Source organism: Eubalaena glacialis, chromosome 1 (assembly GCF_028564815.1).
Source record: "Eubalaena glacialis isolate mEubGla1 chromosome 1, mEubGla1.1.hap2.+ XY, whole genome shotgun sequence".
Taxonomy (NCBI): domain Eukaryota; kingdom Metazoa; phylum Chordata; class Mammalia; order Artiodactyla; family Balaenidae; genus Eubalaena; species Eubalaena glacialis.
In genome coordinates this window covers 213,924,868-213,950,770 of record NC_083716.1, presented here as the reverse complement: position 1 = coordinate 213,950,770, position 25,903 = coordinate 213,924,868, and the positions used below count along the sequence as shown (strand labels likewise).

General features: G+C 34.7%; 1 protein-coding gene across 1 annotated transcript; it reads left to right on the top strand.

Annotated features, from left to right (window-relative positions):
* Positions 1 to 506: 506 nt before the first annotated feature.
* Positions 507 to 23,373, top strand: MYL1 (myosin light chain 1). The gene is given in 7 exon segments (XM_061204605.1): positions 507 to 636; positions 639 to 796; positions 13,005 to 13,032; positions 17,313 to 17,456; positions 19,728 to 19,901; positions 20,348 to 20,425; positions 23,345 to 23,373. Coding segments are annotated over 7 exon segments (741 nt in total).
* Positions 23,374 to 25,903: the final 2,530 nt, after the last annotated feature.

Here is a 25,903-nt window from a genome sequence, read left to right as displayed (position 1 = left end):
CCACTTTAAGACTTAATGGGCTTTCCTTATACGTCTGCTTTTTATTTTTAAACACCACCACCTCTTTGCTGACAAACATTTTCTTGCATATTATGGCAAGGGAGGAGGAGCATGAGCAAATAAGCTGGGTGAAAGCTGGTGATACTCCCTGCCAAAACTCCAAGTTGAAATCAAATCCTTCAGGAAAGTTTCTTAGGCACAGGGGGAAAAAAAGATTTACAACTTCAGCAGAACTGTAATTCTACCAAGAGGAAGGATCAGTCAATCTACTTTACTTTCACCAAAGGATCTGAATCTGGCTGGCTTTGTCATACTTCTTTCTCCTTTATACATGGAGGTAGAGGGAGGGGGAAAAAATGGCACACAAGGAGTTAAGAAAATTGATGAAGCCATGACCCTTTAGATTCCATTTATAGTCTGAGCCGTAATGCCATCCCCCTGGAATAGCAAACTGTCCAATCCAGCCTCAAGTGTCAAGATGCTGTTAGGCACTAAGTGAAATATATATGCATGCCCTTATACCATTGAATGCTCTGGGTCCACCTTCAAGACACTGGTCTGTGGATCAGGCGAACCACCACTCCTCTTCCAAGAATCAGTTTGACAGGTTCTTTAGGAGGTTCTCCTTCTCTTTTCTTAACCCATCCTTTTAAACACAATGGCACCAAAGAAGGACGTGAAGAAACCTGCTGCCGCTGCTGCCCCAGCCCCTGCCCCTGCGCCTGCCCCGGCACATGAACCTGCACCTGCACCTGCCCCACCCAAAGAAAAAAAGATTGACCTCTCTGCCATTAAGGTAATGAAAAGGGTGAACTGTTTGGTCACTGAAACATCTTTCAACAGTAGGGAACACTAGGAACTTTCAGAGGGGCATATTTTTCATTGAGAGGAATGGAATTACTAAGCAAACTGGTGGATTTGGGTAGAAGAGAATCTTGATTTAAAAAGTAAATAAACTGTAGCATATAATTTCACTAAAATTATTAAGAGTATGGCATTATATTTGGAACCTGTATTTGCTCTACTTTTTGTTTTCTGTTTCCTTTTTTCCCTAAATTGTCAAAGTGCAAAATGTATACATTTTATAAACATTTAAACCAGTGGTTTCTTTTTTTTTTTTTAAATAAAATCTCTATGGAAACTGGGTCTCTTCCTTAAAGCTACATCAAAAGGAATGTTTTAGTCCCTACTTGTTTCCAAAAGTTTAAAAACAGCTGATGACCCAGTTGTCCTAGATGTATTTATTTGACAGCTGCTTTATTTCATCTGAAAAAGAGATTTTTGCAATTCAATTCCCCCTCCAGCTTTGCTTAATAAAATGTGATACCACACTAAGTGACATCCCAGTGCAGACAACTACGCACTCAAGTGTTTCAGTGACTATAACTGTCATCTTGTTTATTTATATATACATTATTTAATTCAGAATGTGAGTTGCTTCTAAATGAAACTAACCCCCCCCAAATATTGTAAAACTTGCTAGTTATATGGCTTTGAGCTTATGTCTTTGAGCTCTTGCATACTGATCTTGAACTAAAGAGAATGTGATTGATTTTCATGTCAACACTTTGCTGTGATCAAAGTTCTCCACTGCCAAAAGATTATCTGCTTCTGGAAGAATGATGCTATGGATGTGCCTGTATCCTCTCGGCAATGTGACCCATCAAATGTGCACCGTCTCCTCATTCATTGGGCTCTGATTGGTCTAAATGACAGTTTGAAAATCTTCATCTAGGGAACCCTGCCTTATATGGAAAACTAGTGGGTGAAAGTGCCTAGGAGGTGATCATTTCACTTAAGCCAATATTTCTGTGCTTAATAAATCTGAATTTTGCTAACTTAATACTTGCTGACATTTAATATGCTGTTTACTTGCAACAGCCAAGCTAACCTATAAATAAATAATTCATTGACTATTTTAGTATAACTGTAGATTCTTAAAAATATTCCTGACATAAATATTGAATCAGATCACCCTTAGATGTATATGATGATATTAAGTAAATATATTCCAAATTTTTATAGCATTCCAATTAAACATGAAATTTTATGTTTCAGAGTAGAAGTAGATCATCACAGACATTGTCTCTTGAGTTAATAGGTAACTGAAGTCATATTTGGAAAATAGTTGGTCATAGAATCTAATATTGGCCAGGAACTATTCTTAATTTATATCCACTTAGGAGAAAAAAATGAATGTCATATCTTCCAGTAAATGTTTTTCTGTCTTGAGGACTGCATGCATACAGTTCATTATGAGGAAATCAAAATTTTCATCTCCAGCAATACTAGTTAATATATCTTATAGATGTACACTGACTACATTATACAATAAGCATGATTATAGCCACTGCAATAATTCCAATTGCCTCTATTCTTTGACTCCCCATTTTACATTAACACTAGAGATATGAATCAGTGTCAAAGCTATTCCTCTTTATATTTACTGTGATTTATAAGACAATATCATCCCTTTGTATCTGGGACTACAAGCATTTGGAAAGGAGAAAAAGAAGTATCCCACTAATGAAAAGAGGCATTAATTTTCTTCCCCAAGGAACAGAGTAAGAATAAGTAAATAAATAAAAATTTAGTTTGGCAGGTAAGAAGTCTCCAAGAAAAGACAAAAAATCACTTTTTAAATCCAAAAAATAAACTGATTGCTTCTTCAGAGCAGAGAAGTGATGCTTTTCTGTATCTTGAAAACTGGTTTATCCTTTCATCTATATCTTGAATTAATGCTAGTGTGAACTAGTACAGCTAAGCAAAAGAAGGAAATACTCTTAGAGAGTCTCTGTAAAGATGGGATATGCTCCATCTTCACTATTTCATTGTAGAATGAAAGATGTGATGGATGTTGATAAGGGACACAAACCAAAAAAGGAGAAGTTAAATGAATCTAGAAGAAACAGATTATCTTTCATTCAGAGAGCCCATTCCTAATGGAAAGAGAACAAAGAAAAGAATTGAAGTATATTTTTGCAAAAGAATTTAAATGGCTTTAATGATATGCATTCAACAATATGAAATCAGTGCATATTTATAGATATTATAACATAGCCAAAGAATGTGATGCAACTTGAGAACTTTATAAAATCTAATTTCATCCCAATAGGTAAGAAGACTAATTAAAATGTGCATTAAAACATTTCATATTATGATGCTTTTAATCATGTAATGATATTTCTAGATATATTACCTCATATAAGTTATAAATTTTTTCAAGCAGAGAAAATGAACTTTAAAGAAATTAATCGAGCTGTTATATGTGTTCATTAACTTTCTGAAAACTCGATAAAGAACAAAACTTAACTGGATTTTACACTTTCTTTCTTAAATCATATGAGATTAGGAATCTAGCTGTTCTTTACACCTTGAGTAGGGCTGAAGTTTAAGTGGAACTATTTTAGTGTAGTATTATAGTCATTACAATCATAGTATTTAATCCCTCAATACTATCCCAGTTAATACCTATGTTCCATATTATAATATACTATGTTACTAGCCATATATTTGACTCTGCATAAACTCTGAAAAATATGAATGAGTTTTATCAGTTTCTTAAATGTGTTTTCCAACCTGATTTCCTGCTTTATTGGTTATTTCTTTAGAACATTTCTTTGGTTGTTCTGACATAAAACCTTTTATATTTTCTGAGGGAATGCTTACCTGATGTCCTAGCCCCATGGATTTTCTATGAATATCCTTTTCAAAAACACAAATACTGCTGATATCTGAACATTAAAGCTACTGTCCTGGGTGGTTCTAAGCACTCTTTGCTTTCAGAGAGTTGATACTTCCAGCAATAATGCCCAGACTAAAGAACACTGCCTGACAGAATCGCCAAGTGTGGGAAGTAAAACCCACCATAAGTTTAGTTTCAAGTACAAACACAAGAATTAACACCCGTTGCCCAAAACTGTAACCAAATGAAATAACAAAAGTAAATAAGTATGAGATGACTATGTGCCTAGATTTTAAAAGATCTTCAATGTTTAAGCAAATTTTCTGCACGATGCATGCCTTAGCTGATATGTCAGGATTGCTCTGAGGTGATGGGACTTTGAATCATGTCTGTCATTGTGCTGCTTAAATTGTAATTCTCGTTGTATTCACCACTTAATCAGCTCATCCCTGACCAGATACTGCGGGCGACATTACAAAAAGTGGTAAAGGTACAGAATGCATTGACAGAAACTCATCAAATAACAAATCTCACAGCAACAATTGACCATATGCTTGGGAAGATTTAAACTTTCAGTTAATAAGGTGGAAATATAGTATTCCCAATAAATACATCTACTTACTGATGAGTATTCAGTGGAGGCAAATATTATGTATTCATTGCAACACCTGACTTGTTCTTGTCCAGGTATAGGACTTTTTGTGTTAATCTATAAATTATTTTTTCTCATCTCTAACAAAGCTAATACAAACCCAGTCCTACTTAGAAGGATTGTTGGAAAAACCAAATGAGGTCATGGCTCATGAAAGGCTTTGAAAATTATAAAGTTTTTCGTAATATAATAATCAATATCTATTATGAATTTACTCTGTGCCTTATTATCTTAATCCACAAAACATTACACTAAGGTTGTTTTTAGCCTCATTTTGCAAGAAAAGAAACTGAGCCTAAATGAGGTTCAATGTCAGGCCCATGATCAAATAACAAGTATGTGATAGAGCTAGGATATAACCCAGGAGGCCAAATCCAGAGTCAACTGTGTTAACCATATCCTAAACTACCTCCTGTTTATAAAGGGGAAGTTGCTGTTTCCAAGAATGTGAAAAGGAACCTTTTTTGCTCTTAAGGATATGAGATTAAGAGTGGTCAATATAAGGGTGATTCTCATATTGCCCTTCACAGCCCTTCGGTAGCCAGAAGAGGGGGTGAGAGGCACACATCAGAGCTAGTTCATCAAGACTTTTGACCTTGGCAGTTCATTACTGTTTACCTCAGCTTTCCCGTATCTTAGCACCTGTTGCTGACAGGTTGGGTGTTCTCATTTACAGATGGAAGGTGAGATATTAGGAAACTAGAAAGACCCCCAGTCACTTTGCTCCAGCTTCCTGTAAAAAGTTGTAAATGGAACACGGATGTTAAAAATGCTATTATGAGAGTAGATTGGTAGTTGCTAGGGTCGGGTGGGGATGGGAGAAAAGAGTGAAGGTGAACGGAGGGTACAAACTTGCAGTTGTAAGATTAATAAGTTCTGGGATCTAAAATACAACATAGTGACTATAGTTAACAGTACCATATTGTATACTTGAAAGTTACTAAGAGAATAAATTTTAAAAGTTTTCACCACACAAAAAAAAAGATAACTGTGTAGTATGATGGTTATGTTAACCAACTAACCTTATTGTGGTAATCATTTCACATATCAAAATTATCATGTGTTAAAGCATCATGTTGTACAACTTAAACTTACACAATATTATATGTAAATTATATCTCAATAAAGCTGGAAAAACACTATACCAAAGTATTTTTTAATGTTGTTAAATATAGTGAAACTTATTGTATTTTAAAATAATTTTGCTTTTGTTTAATTAAACATACACATATTTCAAAGATGACCTCCAAATTTTTCCATCAGGTTAATATTCTAAAAATGGGATAGGTTTCTATTTTGTTTACAAATACGTAGCATGATTTAAACTGGAAATCTCAACAAATATTCTTTGGAGTCATATATAGAAATATAATGCCACATGTATAATGATTAAATCTTAACTAATCTGAGGAAAAGAAATAGGAATAGAAGACATATAGTCAATTTCTAATTAGAAGGAATAGGTGAAGACATAAGTAGTTTCTAAGTTTTCTTTATATAATTTTAAGAGTTTGTCTTCTTTTACTCTGGCCTTTTAATACAGACTAATTTTTAATACAACTAAAATGTCAACCAATTGCGATATTCATCCATTTGTGGAATGATTATAACCTCAGAAGCAAACCAAAATTTATGTGAGATTATCACTAGGTATCAGTAACAAGTTTCCACTTTGAAACATCTACTCTGTAAAAGAAGAGAACAGGTGGAGTGCAGTGGGAAGATATTAAAGGGCATTCTGTAACTCTAAAATTATATTTTAAGTAATATGTAACTGGATAATGTCTTTGCAAAGTAAAAGGCAGTTTGGAAAGGAATAGGTATGTTCACCAATTAATAGTGAACAGCACTTTTAATTTTAAAGATAATGAAATTTTTGCAAGACAAGGAGACCACAAAGTGACAGTGCCAAATTTAGCCTCTTGACATTTTAGTGCTGCAAATGAACCCCCTGGCAAGCTGTCTTTAGAAGCCTTTCCATAATTACCCGGCATTAAGCACCATCTGACTCATGGAAATTGTGGAAAGGATTATATTTAGTCTGCTGATACTACACTTTCTTCTGCTTCTCTTCATACTGGAATACTTTTTTTATGAAAATAAGATCTTCCGTAGTTTGTTTCTACATCAACTTCTACAGTTTGTTTCTCCCCGCAAATGAGAACCTGGAGGGCAAAAATTGCAATATACTAGTAGTGATGGCTTCAGTTATACTGGCTAAAATGTAAATTATATGGATGATAAATCTTTGTTATTCTGATCATAAATTAATAATAGTGAGTTGAAGCCAGAGCAGAAAATTGTTCCTAAAGATAAAACCCCATCTTATTCAACTTTATCTTCTTCCTTCCACTGTGGCAAGTGAGGTTCTTTGTACCTACTAAGTACCCAATGATATACCATCTCCTGATATAAGTGAGATATAAAATACTCATCTGAACACAGTGTTATGAAATTTTATTTTGCTTAACTCCTCTTTATCTAAACTGCTTCAAAATAATATCATTTACCAAATTTTTAGGCAACTTGCCCTTTTCCATTAAAAAAAAAAGTGAGTTGCTGTAGATACTACTGACAAAAGGATGGAAAACTCACAACATTATAGAACCATAAGCAACCACACAAATCATGCAGTTTAATATTTCATATTTGAGGAAGCTATAACCCAGATAAAAGAAGTTATTTAATCAAAAGATACATAATTTGTTACAGGAGAGCCAGAACAAAATTCTGAATACCTCAATCCCCATCTAAGTCTCTTTCCACCATATCAAAGACCTGAAATCTCCAAAATAGTAATATCAATATTCATATATCCCTGTTGTCACAAACAGAACTTCTACTCCAGATATGGAGGAAAAAGCAGATACTTATAATTTCTTAAAACACATACACAAAGCATTTTTAAAGCATTTTTCACAAATGCTTTTATTTTAAAAATAAGAGGAAGGAAAGAACGTAAACACAACTTGGATTTTTTAATTAAATTGCATACAAACAAATGCACAAAGTAGAGCAGGTGCAACTCTCACGGGAAAGCTGATGAGAAATCCAAAGTAGTATAGACTTAGGTCACATTTTTACATTTTTATTAAAATTCACTTAAACCTCTTTGTTAATTCCTGTAGGTCTAAATTGTATTATTTTAATAATTCAGCCTTTGCTCTAATGTGACTGAATTCAGTTGACTAGTCTAGGCATCCTAAGCACAGAATTACTCATTTCCTCTTCTATTCAGATCAGTTTATCCAATATAACCATCTATTCTCTCTTATATTAGACAACCTGGGCTGCTACTGTATTCTCATTGATCTTAATTTCTCCTTTTTATACCATATTAGAGTCACCAGCCTAAGTATATCCTTTGTTGAAACAAAAAAATGCAATAAAAAATATCTATTTCCTTTAAATTAAGTGAATTGTTCTGAAGCACAAAACTCTCAGAGTTCCAAAATAGTACTTCTGCCAACCTTTTACAATGATTCCTCATAACTCTAAGATTGGAGTGAAAATTATTAAGTTTTTGTTAGGGTTTGCATAAATCCAGGTCTTTGTTCTCCCTGCCAGGCATTAAATCAAAGAACATGCAGCAATGTTTTCTTGATTGAAAACTGGCCCTGGTTAGATTAAGGTCTTTACTTAGCCTCACCAGTCATTAGCCCTATTGTAATATCTAGCAGTGATGATGAAGTTCTTTAAAGACTGTAGTCTATGTTCCTTCCTAGGGCATTAGCCCTCAGTATTCAACATCACATATCTTCCAGATCATCTTTAATTATAGCTCTTCTTGCTATACTAAAGCTTAAGATACATCAATTCCAGAGACTGTTTGATTAAATGCATTTTAATATTTTTCTATAAATCAATTCCTTCTATATACCAGAAATTTTATCTTGTCTTTAATCAGTTAACCAAACCTCATGATTACTATTAGAAAAATACTTCACAAAGTGAAAAATAATCTGAAAATATTGCAATAAAAATCTTTTATAGTACCAGTACCTTGTTGACTACTATTACCTAAATCCAATACTAAATAGTACATAAATCATAAAAATGTGGAAGGTAGTTATTTTACCAACAGTCTAAGATAAGTATTTAGGCTAAAATGGAAACACCCTTTAAAAAAACAAATTGGGGGTTGGCAAATTAGAAGTCCTGATCATAACATTTATATAAAATCTAAGGAAAGATTCTGGAAATATAAAGGCATATACATCAATAACTTAAAATGAGCATGCATACTATATGCATGGCAGTTCTAGGTGCTGGAGATACAGCACCAAAGGAGAATGTGTGCCCCTACTCTAGAATGTAAGCTCTTTGCAGGAACTGACAAGGTCCGTTCTCTCAAGGAAGATAATATCCTATGGACCTAGAGTCTGTCATACAGAGTGAAGTAAGTCAGAAAGAGAAAAACAAATACCATATGCTAACACATATATATGGAATCTAAAAAAAAAAAAAAAAAGAAAGAAAAAATTGGTTCTGAAGAACCTGGGGCAGGACTGGAATAAAGACGCAGATGTAGAGAATGGACTTGAGGACACAGGGAGGGCGAAAGGTAAGCTGGGACAAAGTGAGAGAGTGGCATGGACATATATACACTATCAAATGTAAAACAGATAGCTAGTGGGAAGCAGCCTCATGGCACAGGGAGATCAGCTCGGTGCTTTGTGACCACCTAGAGGGGTGGGATAGGGAGGGTGGGAGGGAGACACAAGAGCAGGGAGATATGGGGATATATGTATATGTATAGCTGATACACTTTGTTATACAGCAGAAGCTAACACACCATTGTAAAGCAATTATACTCCAATAAAGATGTTAAATAAATAAATAAATAAATAAAATTTTAAAAAATAAATAAAAACTAAATCTTCAGAAAAAAATAAAATAAAAAATTTTTAAAAAGATAATATCCTAGAGGAGGAGACTTGTTTGAAGGAGGAACTTACTATACATCTGTTCTAAAGATTTTAATTTAATTAAAATTCTGTTGAGCATATAATATAGGCAAGGTATTTTATAGAGTTATGGGGGATACAATCTAAGTATAAGGCAGGAGTAGCATTCCAGGAGGGAGAGGCTCACACTTGGGTTCACATCATGGACCAAGGGAAATGGTCTCCAGTAACAGCCTGTGCTTCCCAAAAGTTTACAGTCAGGAAGGTTAAAACATATTTCAGTGGCAGAAAGGAGCTAGGCAAATAGAAAAGGTTCTTTCAAGGGCTTTGAAGGATAGTTAATTTCTAAGAAGCAGAAATGACAGGAGAACATTCCAGATAGAAGAGACTTAAATCTAATTTTCAAAACAAACCAAATGATGACGTAGCAAACTGAGTCCAAAATCAGCTGACATTTTGTATTCATATCACGCCTTTCTTCAAAGGGTTGATTACTTCATCATTGTAACACCCAGGAAGAGATACAAGAGAATGTTTTGGCCATTCGTAAAAGTGTACCAGAGAATAAATAGCATCTCCCACTTACTCTATGGGCACAATATCTAGGTCTTCTAACTTTTAAACTATAGTTTATTCTCTAGACTAAACTGTAGCCTTCTCTACCATTGTCAACAGCTTGCTTAAATGTTTACTTTGATCCTCAGTAAGCACAAAAAAATCTACACTCTCATTCTCTATGCGATAAAGATACAGATAAAAACTAGAGTGAAATAGTTTAACTGCCTCCATTCTATTTTAATAAGTAATAAACCTTTATATAATAGGCAAGTGGTTATGAATAACTTATTTATAATGTAAATACAGCTATTAAAATGACTTTCCAGTTTACTTGACAGATTTGACACAAATTGAGTTGTATTTTATATGTATTCAAGGACACATTTTTCTATCTGAAAAAAAATGAAAATGAACATTATGTAGGTTATATGATGGGATGGGCATTATGTAAGACAACTTTGATGAGTTTGTTTCGTATTATCTATAGTTATTAATTTTACCAAAGATATATGCTAGTGCTCAATATTGATCATAGGGCAATTCAAATTTAATGACACAATACCTAAATACAAGAGTAAAACACAAAGAAACATGGTCTGCTCTAATGGCTCTAATTTTTGCATCAGAAATCATGAGACTCCAAATTACACAACTATCAAAGGTGACAAATTTCTACCTTTGTCCCTCCCTTTCATTTTCCCCTAATGATTCAAAGTATTTAAATTTTTTCTATTAACTTCCATTTCCCAACAACCTCTCAAAATGTCAATCTATTCATGAAGATATGTTTACCTGGCTACTAATATTTTTTACGTTATATTTTCAATTCTAATTTTGGGACTCAGACTCCATGAGATCTTTTTCACTACTTATAAACTTTGGACAAAAAATGATATGCATTTAAACGTCGATTTCTTTCCAAATAGCTTGAGGAAAAGCTGCAAAGTATACATCTGTCTAGCAGAGGGAGATTATGCTTTTTGTGACCATTCCCTTAAAAATAGTTGCTGAACCAGTACTTAAATTAGAATTTATCTCTAACATTCTTTATGCCTTTGAGCTACTTTAAATATGTAGAAAACTGATAAACATGTCTGAACTTTAGTTCTGACTAGACTGGTCTCTTCTCAGTACCATTCTAGGAAGGGAGTTGTCCCCTATTTTCAGGTAAGCTGTCATGAAAACTTACTACCAGCCAATCCCATGGATACCTTTAAAATTCTAAAGTACAACTTTGCATTTCACAGCACCTGCTTTGTATTCTTTTGGTCCTCAGTCTGCTGACTGAGTCATAAAATGTTTGACATGGCAGAAAGGGAATCAGCACATTCTGGTAAGAACATAAGCAACATTTTTAAATTTTAAAAGAACATGTACAGAATGAGAGCAAAAGAACACAAAATGGTCCATCAGCTTTCCCTCCTAGAAGAACTTCATAAATTCAAAAAATATGACTAGTCAGCCACCATAAAGATAACAGGTAGGGAAGCAAATACCCAGCCCTAATGTAAGAAAACTGAGGGAGAGTGCTGAAAATGGAGATTAAAACCATTCCTGGCTTAGATAAACTCTACACTCCTGAGAATACAATGTGCATAGAGTGGTCTTTAATTGGAGATTTCACAAACTGACCAGATTTTCACTTGGGTAGACCCAAGAAACACACAAAATGTATGTACCCCTTTCAAGTCCTCTGAACTTTACCACAAGGGACAGAGCAGCAGGGAGTGTTCCTTCTATAGCAGTTGCCATTTGAAACCCCAAACCAGTCCCATCCAGAAAGTTCCATTAAAACTGCTGACTTGAAGTTTGCAAAGTCCGTAATTCACCAAGAGAAGGGATCAGCTGTAGTCTTTAGAGAAATTCTAAGCTCCTCTGCCACTGAACAAATAAGAAGCTTCTTAAAGGGAGACGCTCAAGAAAACATCTCAGGGATAAAGACCATAAAAGTACTGATAGGCATTGGTCTCACCATGGCTGTCCACGCTTAGGTTCTGATTTCCTAAAAATAGACCTCAGGGTACAGATCCCTCTTTCCCTTTGCCCTAAGAAAGCTAAAAAACTCTCCAAGGGGACTGGCTACTTCTCTCTGAAACCTGATGCTAGCTGTGAGGTCACAGCTTCTCCAGAAATAAAAGGCAGCCTCGGCAAGGGAGGCCCTCACTCAGGGATTGGAGCAGCCCTCAACTCACTCTTCAGCTTCGCCGCTGTTTGCAGCCCAGAAGCTCCATCATGGTGGATCTTGTGAGAAAGCTACTTGTAATTTATAGACAGATATAGACAGTAGATAGGGATAAAATTGAGGAGAGAACATATTCAGTATGTGTGTAGAATCTACTTTTGGTTTTTATTAAGGTGGGTTGAGGATAGGAGAGATTAATTCAAGGTATTATGCCAACTGGAAAAATATGTCTTACTCCCAAAAACAGTACTTTATGCTTCACCAACTTTCTATATCACATAAGGTTTATTATATCTAAATTTAGGGAAAAACCTGCAACTATAGCAAAATACTATACCTTAAAAAAAAATCCAATGATGCTGATAACTAAAATTAAATAAACTACTTTCCATGAATTGGGTAAAAATATACTGGTTAAATAGAAGAAAGACTTCAAGTGACCTTTTTAATGCAGTGTGTCTGTATTAAATACACCGTAGGTTATTATATTATTCCAGAAAGAATTTGATTTAGCATTTGTTAAATCATTGACTCATGGATTAAGATATAGAAAGATGTTCCCTATCTTTTGCAATAGTTTTTTATTTTTCCTAGATTCAAAAGTATCCTAAGGCAACCTTCTTATTCTATGACACCTACATAGCTTCCTAAAAATCTCAGAGCAGAGAGCACTCTCTTCTGTCAATGCATTTGAAAGAGTACTAGTTGTTTCTTTCTTCCTTCCTCTCTCGCGCCATTGCAGTCCTTCAGTGCTGACCAGATTGCTGGTAAGTGAATTGAGCTTCTCTATTCCAGAGGTAGGCAGAGCACTTCTTAGTCTCTGAAATATCACTCATCTCCAAGACATGTTACTGCATGGCTCAACCTCTTAGTATCCAAGCTATGCCTGAACTCTGAAAAGTAGGCATACTTTTTCAGCTTACTTTGAAGATTACTCAGGGAATGAGCTTGGATACATTTAAAAATCAGGACATTTTTGTTTGGTTAAAATATTCTTTGTGGTTAATTTCTTTCTAACAGATCGAGTTCTCTATGCAACAGCAGGATGGTAAGTTTAAATGATATAATATGTGCACACTCATAAAGATGGCATGTGAGAAAACCAACTCCCTTGAGATGAGATTAGCTCTTTCTAATTATCCCCACTGATGTTGTCACTCTAAATATAAATGCTCTCAATCACTCTAAATATAAATTCTCTCAACATGAACCCTTCACGTATAATCAGTAATCAAAAGTTTAGGCAAACAAAAGCTAAACACCACAAAATAATTTCTTGTATTCACTGATTTCTAAATAGAACCAATTTGATACAGTAGGTAATACCATACATATACTCCCCAAAAATATGTGGATTTTGGATGGCTAATTTGTTAATCAAATCCCTAAAGAGTGATTTGGCAGGTCTAAATTATTCAATTTAGAAAACAAAATTGATTCTAAAACTGCCCAATTACCAAATTCACATAATTTCAGTGGGCACCATAGTGAGTTGAGAGAAATAGCAGGTGAAGTGGATATAGAAAAAAGGTGCATTCAGAGAAAAAGAGGGGAAAATTATTTATCAAAAAACTGTGGAAGGAGCCTTAGCCATCTCCTGGTCCATCTTTAGAGATGCAGGACAGGCTCCCAGAGAGGTGTTGAGACTGACTCAAAGATCCAAAGAATTAATGATAGGGTCAAAATCTAATATTACTTTAAATTAATTAGAAATTTATTTCATAGAAACAGTTTCTAACTAGAAGACTTCAAATTCTGGAGATTCAAAAGAATATGAAATAGTTTCCCTAAGACTTCCACTTTTTCTTCTTCAGGTCTTTGGATCCAAGAGATCCTGTGCCCTAAGACTCTTGTTTCACTGGAAAGTGTAGGGCAGAATGTTTTATGAAGTGAAAGAGTCACATATTTAAATAAACTGAGACAAAAATACATCTATAGAAGGGATGGAAGAAAATTTCAGTTATACAATATTGTATAAATTGGATATTGGTCATAATGATATGTATATATGTTATGATTTATAATATATAAATAATTGTGATAATACTCATAGGTATATAATTATAATTATACTCAGTTCTCTATCTAAAGGATTCAACATTTTTCAGCCTGTTTCAGTGTCTGGAATATCTCATGTTTGGTAATCAGTTAAGAAAAAAAAGGATATTTGCTATAGCACAGACTCATATATATCTACATCATGGTTAATGCCTTCATGTAGACAAATGAGATGATCTGATGACTCAGAACCCATGATCATTTGAAATTATACTACAAAGGACTAATTTTTCTTATTGAAAACAGTTGGTAATTCTACTCTAATTTGTTTGATTTTTAATGTATTTTAACTAATGATGCTGCTACATTATCTGCTACTGTACCCCAGTCCTCTCAAATATCTAATTTATGTGTCATTATGACTGCCAAACTATGGCAGAACCAAGCAATAGAAGACTTAAAAACCCTTTCAGAGACAGAAGACTTGGTGTTGAACATTAACCATATTACTCCATATGTAAAATAGGTTTTAGATATAGAGGTTCAGTAAACTTCGGTGTGGTGGACTGGCTCTCTCCTGTGCCAGGAAAACAAATGTAAGCATTTTAAATTAAAAGGAAATATTACATTTTAAGAAATAAATAAAGACATACTTTGTTTGCTTCCTTCTTCAATGATTAGAGTTTTTCTCATGGCTGCTCTACTTGAATGTATCACAAGTTTGGGGTAAAGAAAAAAACACTAGAAAATTATAGCATTCTAAAGGTGTAAGTCCTGTGCTGTCCAGTAGAGTTGCCACTAGCCACATGCGGCTATTTAAATTTAACCTGTAATTAAGTAAAAATAAATGCATTTAAAAGTCTACTTTCTCCTTTGCACTAGTCATATTTTAGTGCTCAAGAGCCACAGGTGGTAGGTAACTACTACCCTTTTGGGCAGCCCAGATACAGAACATTTCAATCATCACAAAAAGCCCTAGAACAGTGTTGTTCTAGACTAGGGGCTGGCAATTTTTTTCTTAGAGAGCTAAACAGTAAATATGTTAGGCTTTGTTGGCAGAACAGTCTCTGTAAAAACAACTCAGTTCTGTCACTGAGGTATGAAAACTGCCATAGACGATACATAAATGAATGGGCATGTCTGTATTCCAATAAAACTTTACTTACAAAAACAGGCGGCCAGCCCGTAGGCAGTCATTTGCTCACCCATGTTTTAGACTCTTCAAGAGAATAACTAAGCCTTAAAAATCTGGTGTAGGAAGAGCAATATTTTTCTGGCCTTGGCCTTTAAATCAACAAAAGGGGGGCTTCCCTGGTGGCGCAGTGGTTGAGAATCTGCCTGCCAATGCAGGGGACACGGGTTCGAGCCCTGGTCTGGGAAGATCCCACATGTCGCGGAGCAACTGGGCCCGTGAGCCACAATTACTGAGCTGGCGCGTCTGGAGCCTGTGCTCCGCAACAGGAGAGGCCGCGATAGTGAGAGGCCCGCACACCGTGATGAAGAGTGGCCCCCGCTTGCCACAACTGGAGAAAGCCCTCGCACAGAAACGAAGACCCAGCACAGCCATAAATAAATAAATAAATAAATAAATAATTAAAAAAAAAAAAAACAAAAAAAAAAACAAAAGGGTTCATGTCAGAGAGATTCTATTACAGCTCATAAAACCCTATTTCTATATCAACATCTGACCAGGGTAATAGTGAGTCCTCTGAGCAATCTGCATGAAAGCCTGGAGCCACTAATAAGAATAGTTCAGTTTCACATGTCCTGTAGAAAGATAAAATATAATATTTGACTAATGACCCCACAGTGCCTGCTGCATGTCTTTTAGGTTGGGGAAATGATCTGTGATATCAATTTGCATAGAATTTGAGGTGGAAATTTCAGCAAAGAATGATAACATGATCTATACTTGATTGTTAACATAATGTCTGGTACAATCTTAGATTAGGGGATGAAGGGATAGTTAAATAGGATGTTTTGCTGAGTAACCTATCTAGATAGCATCTCTTGATCTGAGACCACTAGTGGACTAAAAAGAATGTTTTCACCTCTACCAGTTCATTCACAAATGGGTTTTTGAGTGTCGTTGGTATTAACTCCAACAAGTTGCCATCAGTACTTTTAGGTTCTCCAGAAAATTTAATTTAGTTAAGTTTTAAAAGTTCTATTAAAATGTCTTTACTTGCCCCTAAATCCATAGTAGCACTTCTTTCTGTCTTTTTGGTGTATGCTTCTTAATTCTTTGTTAATGTAATCCTGAAAGGCAAAACAAATTCTATCAAAGGAGAATGACAAAATTTAGGGAAAGTAAACAATAGAGTGATTGTGATAAAAATAGACAACACTTTTAAAATACGTGCTTACATACACAAATGAATACAAGTAAAACTAGGGAAATCTGAGTAAAATAGGTGGAGTCTATCATTGTGAATATTCTGGTTGTGATAGTGTACTATAATTTTGTAAAATGGTACTATCGGGGGAAACTAGACAGAGTATTTAAGAGATCTCTTTGTATTTTTTCTTAAAATTGCATGTGAATCTATACTTATCTCCATAAAATTTTAATTTAAAACGTATACTTACATTCTAAAACTAATACAGCAACATGTTATCATACGTTATTATATGAAAAAAGAGTAAAGTTTAAAGTGATCACCATAGCAATAGATTCAAACAAATAAGTCTCCTTCAGAATCAGATACACTAGGAGCCTATTAGAGTCATACACTGAAGTGGTTAAATGACACTACAGAACTTAGAAATTGGCCTCATCTTTCTACTTTTTCTCCTGAAAAATGAAGTTACTCCTGAAGAAAACTAGTTAAGAGAAGAGCCTAGGAAATTTGTACCTCAAGAGCAGGTTTTTCTGTATAAGTTAAGAAGTTTGGTTTAACCTCACATGACACAACCGCGATTGAAAATCTGTTTTCTTGAAATTTTATTAACGTTGTTAATTATATGAGGGATTTTATGAGGAATTCTTAAGATTTCTCAAGGCCTCAGAATTTCTTAACCCAGTCCTGTGTCCAAGGCAGATGAAGGAGATATGAATAAATATGACTAGGAGTTTCAATTTCCATATCTGATGAATAATAACATATGACTTGAAACTGGAAATCCTGCTTTAAAATAGACCCAAAAAGAAATGTCCAAAGGGAGTTGTCAGTTGAGCTTAGAAAAGGGAGAGTCCAAAGATAAAAACTTAAGTGACTGGCAAAAGCTGTAAAGTAGAGGAGAGTTTGAACTGGATCCCTGATGAAGTTTGGATTAATTTATAGGTCTGAAGTAGAAAAAAAGCATCCTAATGTTTCTTGCTTCTTTCAGAATTCAAGGAGGCATTTCTCCTATATGACAGACAAGGCGATAACAAGATCACCTTAAACCAGGTTGGTGATGTCCTTCGGGCTCTGGGCACAAATCCCACCAATGCAGAGGTCAAGGAGGTTCTGGGAAACCCCAGCAATGAAGGTAAACACATGTTTTTCCAAGAAGTTGGGAAGTGTGTGTGTGTGTGTGTGTGTGTTTATGTAAGAGAGGGAGATTTATAGAGAAATAAGTTCCACAGAATAGGGTTTAATTTACTTTTTATGGTAAGTGTGCCTCTTGGCCATCTAGAGTCTTAGTTTTTACCCTCATAAAACAAGTTAACCTTCCTTTGAGAATTTGTAAGCATGATATAATTTCATGTTAATGAAAGGAAATGATATCTAATGCTAACATCATCATCATCACCATGTTATCTAAACATACCCTACAGGACTTCCCTGGTGGTCCAGTGGTTAAGACTGCACGTTTCCAATGCAGGGGACATGGGTTCGATCCCTGGTCAGGGAACTAAGATCCCATATGCCAGCCGCGGGGTGCGGCCAAAAAAAAAAAAAATCTTAAAGGAAACTCAGCTTTCTAATTTAAGAACACACAGATGACACCTTAATAAAACTATTTTCTGTTTCCAAGAACTGTAAAAAGACTTAAAAACCTAAGCCAAAATCTGCATTCAGTCCCCCAAGGTAAATCCTAAGGCAAAAGTCAGTGAGATACATATGAGGCAAAATTGAAGAAGTCATTGCTGGATACAGTAATCCAGTCATTAGTCTGGAACAAGGAAATTTTTTCCAATCCCATGATTCATGGCAAGTATAATAGTCTATTGAAAAATACCACTCTGAACAAAAAAAAAAGAAGAAAATACTGAAGTTTTTTCAAGTAGATATTTGGGCTATTTATCCTTGCCATAAGGAAAACAAGGAGGGGAAGGCAAATCATCTTTTTTTTCCAGAAAAGACCATTTTCCTTTATTACAAAAGAAAAAAAATTTGATTTCAAAAAAACCTACCTCTAAATCAGTCTGCAGGAATTTTCCTCAAACTTCATTTTCTTCAGAGGAAAATGTCCAAGTAAATCATGCAAAAACTAGCTGGGAGCATGAGATAAAGGAAGAACGTAATAAGCCAAATTCATTTTTAACTTATCAAACATTCCTCTTTAATGGAATTAGGTAAATGTTCATTTATTCAGCATTCAAATTTAATCTTCTTAATATTACTCAATGTACTAGATTTCTACACTATAAGGAAAGACTGGTGAATGGGAATTTTGATTTTAGGGGTACATAACTTTAACCATTTGTATACATCTGGATAGTCTGTTTTATACTTCTGCTGTGAATACTGTTTATCTTGTCAGAAGATACTAAAAAAATTCTTATCATCTCCAGGCCTCTAAAACTGCAGAGAAATCAGGAGATCACAAAGTATTTAACACACACTCTCTCCTCACAGGCTTCTTTTTTGAATTACTTAAAATTTAAAGAAATTGAAGGCTCTACAAAAGCTCAGACAAAAGTGGAATATATATCAAAGTTCAGTCAGGTTTTGCTACATTTATATGTTAATGGATTTGTTATCAGTATATTTCTATATTGCTTCCCTAGTGTTTATAGAAAATATTAAATTGACAATACTAATAAAATCAGTAGCTAACACTGATTAAGCACTCAGTTTGTCCCAGATATTGTAATAGAGTTTGCATGTATTATCTCATTTAATGCTCACACTACCACTACGAGGTATCTCTTTTGAGAGATGAAAAAGTTGAGGCACAAAGAGGTTAGGAAACTTGCCCATGGGGCTTCCCTGGTGGCACAGTGGTTAAGAATCCGCCTGCCAATGCAGGGGACATGGGTTCGAGCCCTGGTCCGGGAAGATCCCACATGCTGTGGAGCAACTAAGCCAGTGCGCCACAACTTAAGTCTGCTCTCTAGAGCCCGTGAGCCACAAATACTGAGCCCCCGTGATGCAACTACCGAAGCCCCCGTGCCTAGAGCGCATGCTCTGCAACAAGAGAAGCCAGCGGGATGAGAAGCCCACATACCGCACGAAGAGTAGCCCCCGCTCACTGCAACTAGAGAAAGCCCATACACAGCAACCGAAGACCCAATGCAGCCAAAAATAAATTAATTAAATAAATAAATAAATAAAGAGCTCACTAAAAAAGAAGAAACTTGCCCATGATCACATAGTTGTAAATGGTGGGCTGGGGATAAAAGCTTAAGCACTAGGACTCCAGAGCTCATGCTGTTATCTATTACAAACGTTTTGTCATCAGTCATTTACCAACTGAAATTTAAGCCGTATGAAGATTTTTCAGATGATCTAGAATGAACTCTCAATTTAATTTGTGACTCAGAGATGGCATTTAATGATAGATAATAACTCTCCAAATTGCAATTTCTTCCAGAGATGAATGCCAAGAAAATTGAGTTTCAACAATTTCTGCCCATGTTGCAATCTATTTCCAACAAAAAGGACCAGGGCACCTATGAAGACTTTGTTGAGGGTCTGCGTGTCTTTGACAAGGAAGGCAATGGCACCGTTATGGGTGCTGAACTTCGTCATGTTCTAGCTACGCTAGGTAAGAAATATTCATTTCAGTGGACTTAATAGGACAGAATATATAGGAAAGAGCAAGACTTAGGGCAATCATGTTATAACCAAAATAAGTAGGGGGAAAGACTACAAAGGGAAAATGAAAAAGAATAGTCAAAAGTTAATGACCATATCAATTAGCCTCAATGTCAATGAGTTTATTTTGGGGAAATGATAAATTATTGGTAATGAATAAGTAATGTGCAGCACTGTAGTTCTTACAGGATAGAGTTTGGATGATCAGGTATAGTGTGCATTTGTCATTTATACAAAAACAATTTATTGATAACCTTCCGGCTAGAGAACAGGAAGGGCTGGGTTTCTATCCTCCAAGAGGTTACAGTCTCCAGGAGTCCAAAACTGATCACTTACAGTGGAATTTTGAAAATATTCTCTGGTTTTCTTTTTGAAGAAAGAGTTTTGTTTCATCAGGTGAAAAGATGAAAGAGGAAGAAGTGGAAGCCCTGCTGGCAGGTCAAGAAGACTCCAATGGCTGCATCAACTATGAAGGTACAATCTCATATGCTCTGGTGGTTACAGCAACTCTGAACTGATTGGGTTGACGATGGACAACTTTTGAGCTTAAAACAACTTATCTTCTCTACCTCTCTTATTCAATAAGAGAACATACAAACGTTACTTATTATCAATCAGTTATGTAATAACTCTAAAAAGATATCTTGTAAGGACCTGACTATATACATAAGATTTACTCCAGTGGGTTTTAACATTCCTGTGCATTATTATACAGGTTAAAATGTGCTTTCACTTTTATCTTTTCCTGTTAGATCTTCACAACATCTCTGTAAGATGGGGTTTGTGTCAGAATAAATTTTAATATTAAATACTAATATTCTTTAATATTACAGTTGGAGAGATCTCAAAATCCTTTACAGCAAGCAGTTATGAAAATGAGGAATCCGAAGGCCAAAGATGTTTAGCTATTTAGTGAAGGTCACATCATTAATGGCAAAGCTGGTGCTAAAATTTAGTTCTCCTTTTCTAGTGTTCTTGCTTAAACGAAATTTATCTCATAGTGGCCAATTATCTATTTCCTGCCACCAATTTTTTTTTTAACATCTTTATTGGAGTATAATTGCTTTACAATGATGTGTTAGTTTCTGCTTTATAACAAAGTGAATCAGCTATACGTATACATATATCCCCATATCTCCTCCCTCTTGCGTGTCCCTCTCACCCTCCCTATCCCACCCCTCTAGGTGGTCACTAAGCACTGAGCTGATCTCCCTGTGCTATGCGGCTGCTTCCCACTAGCTATCTATTTTACATTTGGTAGTGTATATATGTCCATGCCATTCTCTCACTTTGTCCCAGCTTACCCTTCCCACTCCCCATGTCCTCAAGTCCATTCTCTATGTCAGCGTCTTTATTCCTGTCCTGCCCCTAGGTTCTTCAGAACCTTTTTTTTCTTAAGATTCCATATATATGTGTTAGCATATGGTATTTGTTTTTCTCTTTCTGACTTACTTCACTCTGTATGACAGACTCTAAGTCCATCCATCTCACTACAAATAACTCAATTTCGCTTCTTTTTATGGCTGAGTAATATTCCATTGTATATATGTGCCACATCTTCTTTATCCGTTCATCTGTTGATGTACACTTAGGTTGCTTCCATGTCCTGGCTATTGTGAATAGAGCTACAATGAACATTGTGGTGCATATCTTTCTGCCACCAATTTATAGCAGCTTCACCCAGAGGGTCTGAAAAGCAACACACCACACAAAATAAAGATGCAAGATAAAGTTGCATGATATAACTTGTAAATTTAAAATTTTGCAACAAAATTGAAAAACTTATCCATCCCCCCCAAAAACTAATCTAACCACATCTCAATAAAGCTATGTTGATAGCTTTGATGTAAATATGGACTTATAAAGTCTAACAACTTGGAAAAAAGTAAGACAAGAAAAGCAGAGGGGAAAAGAGGGGAGGGAAGAGAAGTGGAAAGGAGAGAAAAAAAGAGAACAGGAGAAAAGAAAAATACTAAGCCAAGCATATCTTCACTGACAATCTTGGTTAAACTGTACTTTTTTCCTATAAACTATGTTTTACATTCAGTTACTGCCATAAGTACATTAGATAAAAGAAGAATCATTCAATAAATATTGTTTGGACAAGGGTATAGTCATTTAGAAAATAAAGGCAGATCTCGATCTCCTACTAGGATAAATTCCGCGTGAGTCAAACATTTGAATGTAAAAGCTAAAAGTATAAAACCCATGGAAAATTATTTATAACTTTTGGAATGGGAAGGCATTTCTAACACTGATACAAAACCCAGAAGGTATTACAAATTTCAATAAATTCAACCACATTATTTTTTTTATCTAAGTGGCAAAAGCCACCAGAAACAAAGTGAAAAGACAAATAGCAAACCAGAAAAAAATATCTGCAATCAACATCAGAAAGAGTTCATTTGCCTAATTTTAAAAAAAGTTACAAATTAATAAAAAGACCACAACCCAATAGAAAAATTAACAAGTACATGAATAGACAATTCATAGAAAAGGAAATAAAAATATATATGAATGTAATATGCTGAACTTCACTAATAATAAAAGAAATGCAGATTAACACTACACTTAGATATACTGATTGCCAAAATTAAAAGTTTAACCACACTTTAGGTTGAGGACAGTGTATGGAAACAGGTAATCTCATGCATTCTTGTTGGGAATATAAATCATTAAAATCCCTATGTGGTGATGTGGTATTAATTATTAATTCTAGCAAATCTACTTCAAGGGATGTAGTCTTTAGACATACTTGCACTCAAGTGAAATGAGTGATATATGATTATTCATATTCATTATTCATTACTGTGTTGCTTACAATAGCCAAATATTTGAACAACTTAATGTCCATCAATGTACGATGTATCGAATAGATTTTGGTACATCTTCACAGTGAAATTCCCTACAGACCTAAAAAAAGAACAAGGACACCCTTGTTTATGGTTATGGTAATATTTCTAAGATACATTATGAAGTGAGAAAAGTAAGTGCAAAAGAGTTTGTAGAACATGCCACCATTTGTGTAAAAAAGATTTTTAGAAACATGTATTTGTATTTTCTTATACATGCATAATAGCTCTACAACTTAGCTATAAAGAGAGGAACTAGATAGCTGGGAGACAGTGGTGAAGAACATTTTTTTTTATAAACTCTTTCATACTTTCAAGAAAAAATTTTAACCGTGTGAACATAACACATAATCAGAAAGCTAAACTTACAAAATCAGAGGAAAAGCCATAAATCCAGTATTAAGAATAGTGAGCTATACAGAGTTTAAATAAACTCTAGAGTTATAACTAGGAATAATTAGAACTGAGTTAACTTACTATACTGCTCTCTTATTAAATTTGACTGTTTTCTAACTCTAAACTGTCTGTATTATCCCTACAGCTTTTGTCAAGCACATCATGTCTGTCTAAATGGAGCTCTCAAGGTATCTATCTGTTCCCTCTTTAATATATAAGGGTTTCTCAATATTGTATTTTGTTAAAGTAGCAGCCTCACTTATATGCTGTAGATATAATTAGTATTGCTTCTTAATGAAGAGTTATTTATTTTAACCAGAACACATTAATATAATTAATATTATATTAATACTAACGAGCTATTTATATTAACCCATCTCCTTGATATGGGTTATGTAGAAATAGAGCATTTTTGTATAAGTGTACAAGCAAAAACTTCTGAGGTTATTGCTTTCATGTATAGATCCTATCTTTGTCTGTACTATAATTAAGCAGTGGAGATTCAACAAACCAGAGAATAGTTGATTAATTTAGTTGGAACGTAACAATAATAAAAGCATTAGCCTAAATTCTTTGAAAAATTGAAGTAGTTTTTAACAATTACTGCTCTAGAAAACCATACTATCACAGTCCAAAGTGCAGCACTTGAAACCAGGTTCTTGCAGCAAGGAAATGCCTTACCTTGAAAGTGATGGTTCATTTTGTGCTTTTTCTTCTTTTTCACTTTACACTATTTCCTTCCCCATTTCCTTTCTGAAAAGATGCAATCAACATCTAACTCTTTTTCCTTTTTCCTTTACAGATCAAGCACTGTTTATGAAGACTGGCTGGAACCTTATTCTAAGAACACCCATGACTAACTGTCCAAATCTGTTTACCATCATTCAGAAAAACAAAACAATTTGGACCATTTTAGACTGAAGGACTCCCTGAATTCTTATACACCTTACGTTTCTCTCTGAATTATATTCATATCACACAAACGAAGTGTCTGTTGCTCTAGACAAGAAGGATAAAATACTGACAATCTCAAATCCAAGCACTGCTCTTTATTTTCTACCATGGGTCAAAGAACATCCTTAAAATAATAAATCAATAAATAATTTTGGTCGGTCTGGAATGTTCAAGTCGCACTGTGTTTTTATCTTCTTGCTTAGAGAAACTTATTTTTAAAACCCCAATTCTTTTGTTAATGTACAGAATATTGATGAATTATAAAATTTTAAGAGAATAAATAATTATAGTCTACACAATAACTGAATAATAATGATAATCATATATTATTGAAAATGCAAAATAGAAAACTGAGGAAATTCAGATAGGATCAGAGATGGTTTAATATAAGCTATCCGGCAATTTAAGATGAAAGCAGGTTTCTTCAGTTTTGTGTAAATCACTGTATACACAGCTTGACCTATTTCACTTCTAGTGACAGTCTGGCCTATTAGAAAATTCTAATAAGCCCTTGATATGTCTCATTGAATGTCTTCAAGGATAAAATTTAAAGTGACCTTTCAGCTGTTACTTAAAAAAACGTCTCTGGGGATGAGACTCTTACTCAAGAACTCAAGATCCTGTCTATTAAAATTCTCTCTCCTGCTATGATTTCCTCTACTTTGCATGTCCATGTCCCCAAAATCTTGGTTCGATCTTTTTTTTTTTAACATCTTTATTGGAGTATAATTGCTTTACATTGTTGTGTTAGTTTCTGCTGTATAACAAAGTGTATTAGCTATACATATACATATATCCCCATATCCCCTCCCTCTTGCGTCTCCTTCCCACCCTCCCTATCCTACCCCTCTAAGTGGTCACAAAGCACCGATCTTTTAATACATGCTCTAAATGATAAGATTAATTGATAGACAAGTTTATAGTGTAAACTTACTTCATCATATCATATTGCTATCATGTATCACTTTTTCTTTAGAATAGAAGCAGAATTTGCAAGTTAGTAGTTGGATATTTAGAAGAGATGAAATGATAAATAGTTCTCCCACTCTCTAAAAAGATATCCCTAAAATATATGGGATTTCAAAATCTCTGAAAATTACCTGCCTGCCTATACATTTTTGGAACCTGAAACAATTTTGTCCTGATGTCAGGCACTTCAGGTCATCATGCTCCTATATTCAGCAAGGGTCACTCAGATTTCAGTAGCCAACAGCTTTAACTTTGACCTAAGTTTCTGTAGCCAACATGATGTTGGGACATCACAATCATTCTTTTAAGGAGAATTTACGCTGGCCTCAAGATCTTTAAGGCTAAGTTTGCCTAAGACCAGAAATTGGATATTTCACACAGCACTATGCAATAGAACCTTCAGTAAAAATGGAAATTTCTATCTACATTGTTCTGTATGGTAATCACTAACCACATTTGTGGACTGAAATGTGGCTAGTGTGACTGCAGAATTGAATTTTTAATTGTATCTCATTTTAATTAATATAAATAGCCAAATGTGGCTCATGCATACCATACTGAACAGAGTAGCTCTCAATACATATTTATATTTAGTTGTTACATCAGGAAATAAAATGTTTTTAAAAATTATAAATGTCAGCATGTAGAGAAGTCCACTGGTACAAACAGTCCAATCATAAAAGGGTCATTTTTGCTTTGGGACCTACCCTTATTAAATTACCATGTGTGAGATGTCCATAACTCAAGTTGTAGCAGGTGCAAATAGAGTAGCAGGCGGAAG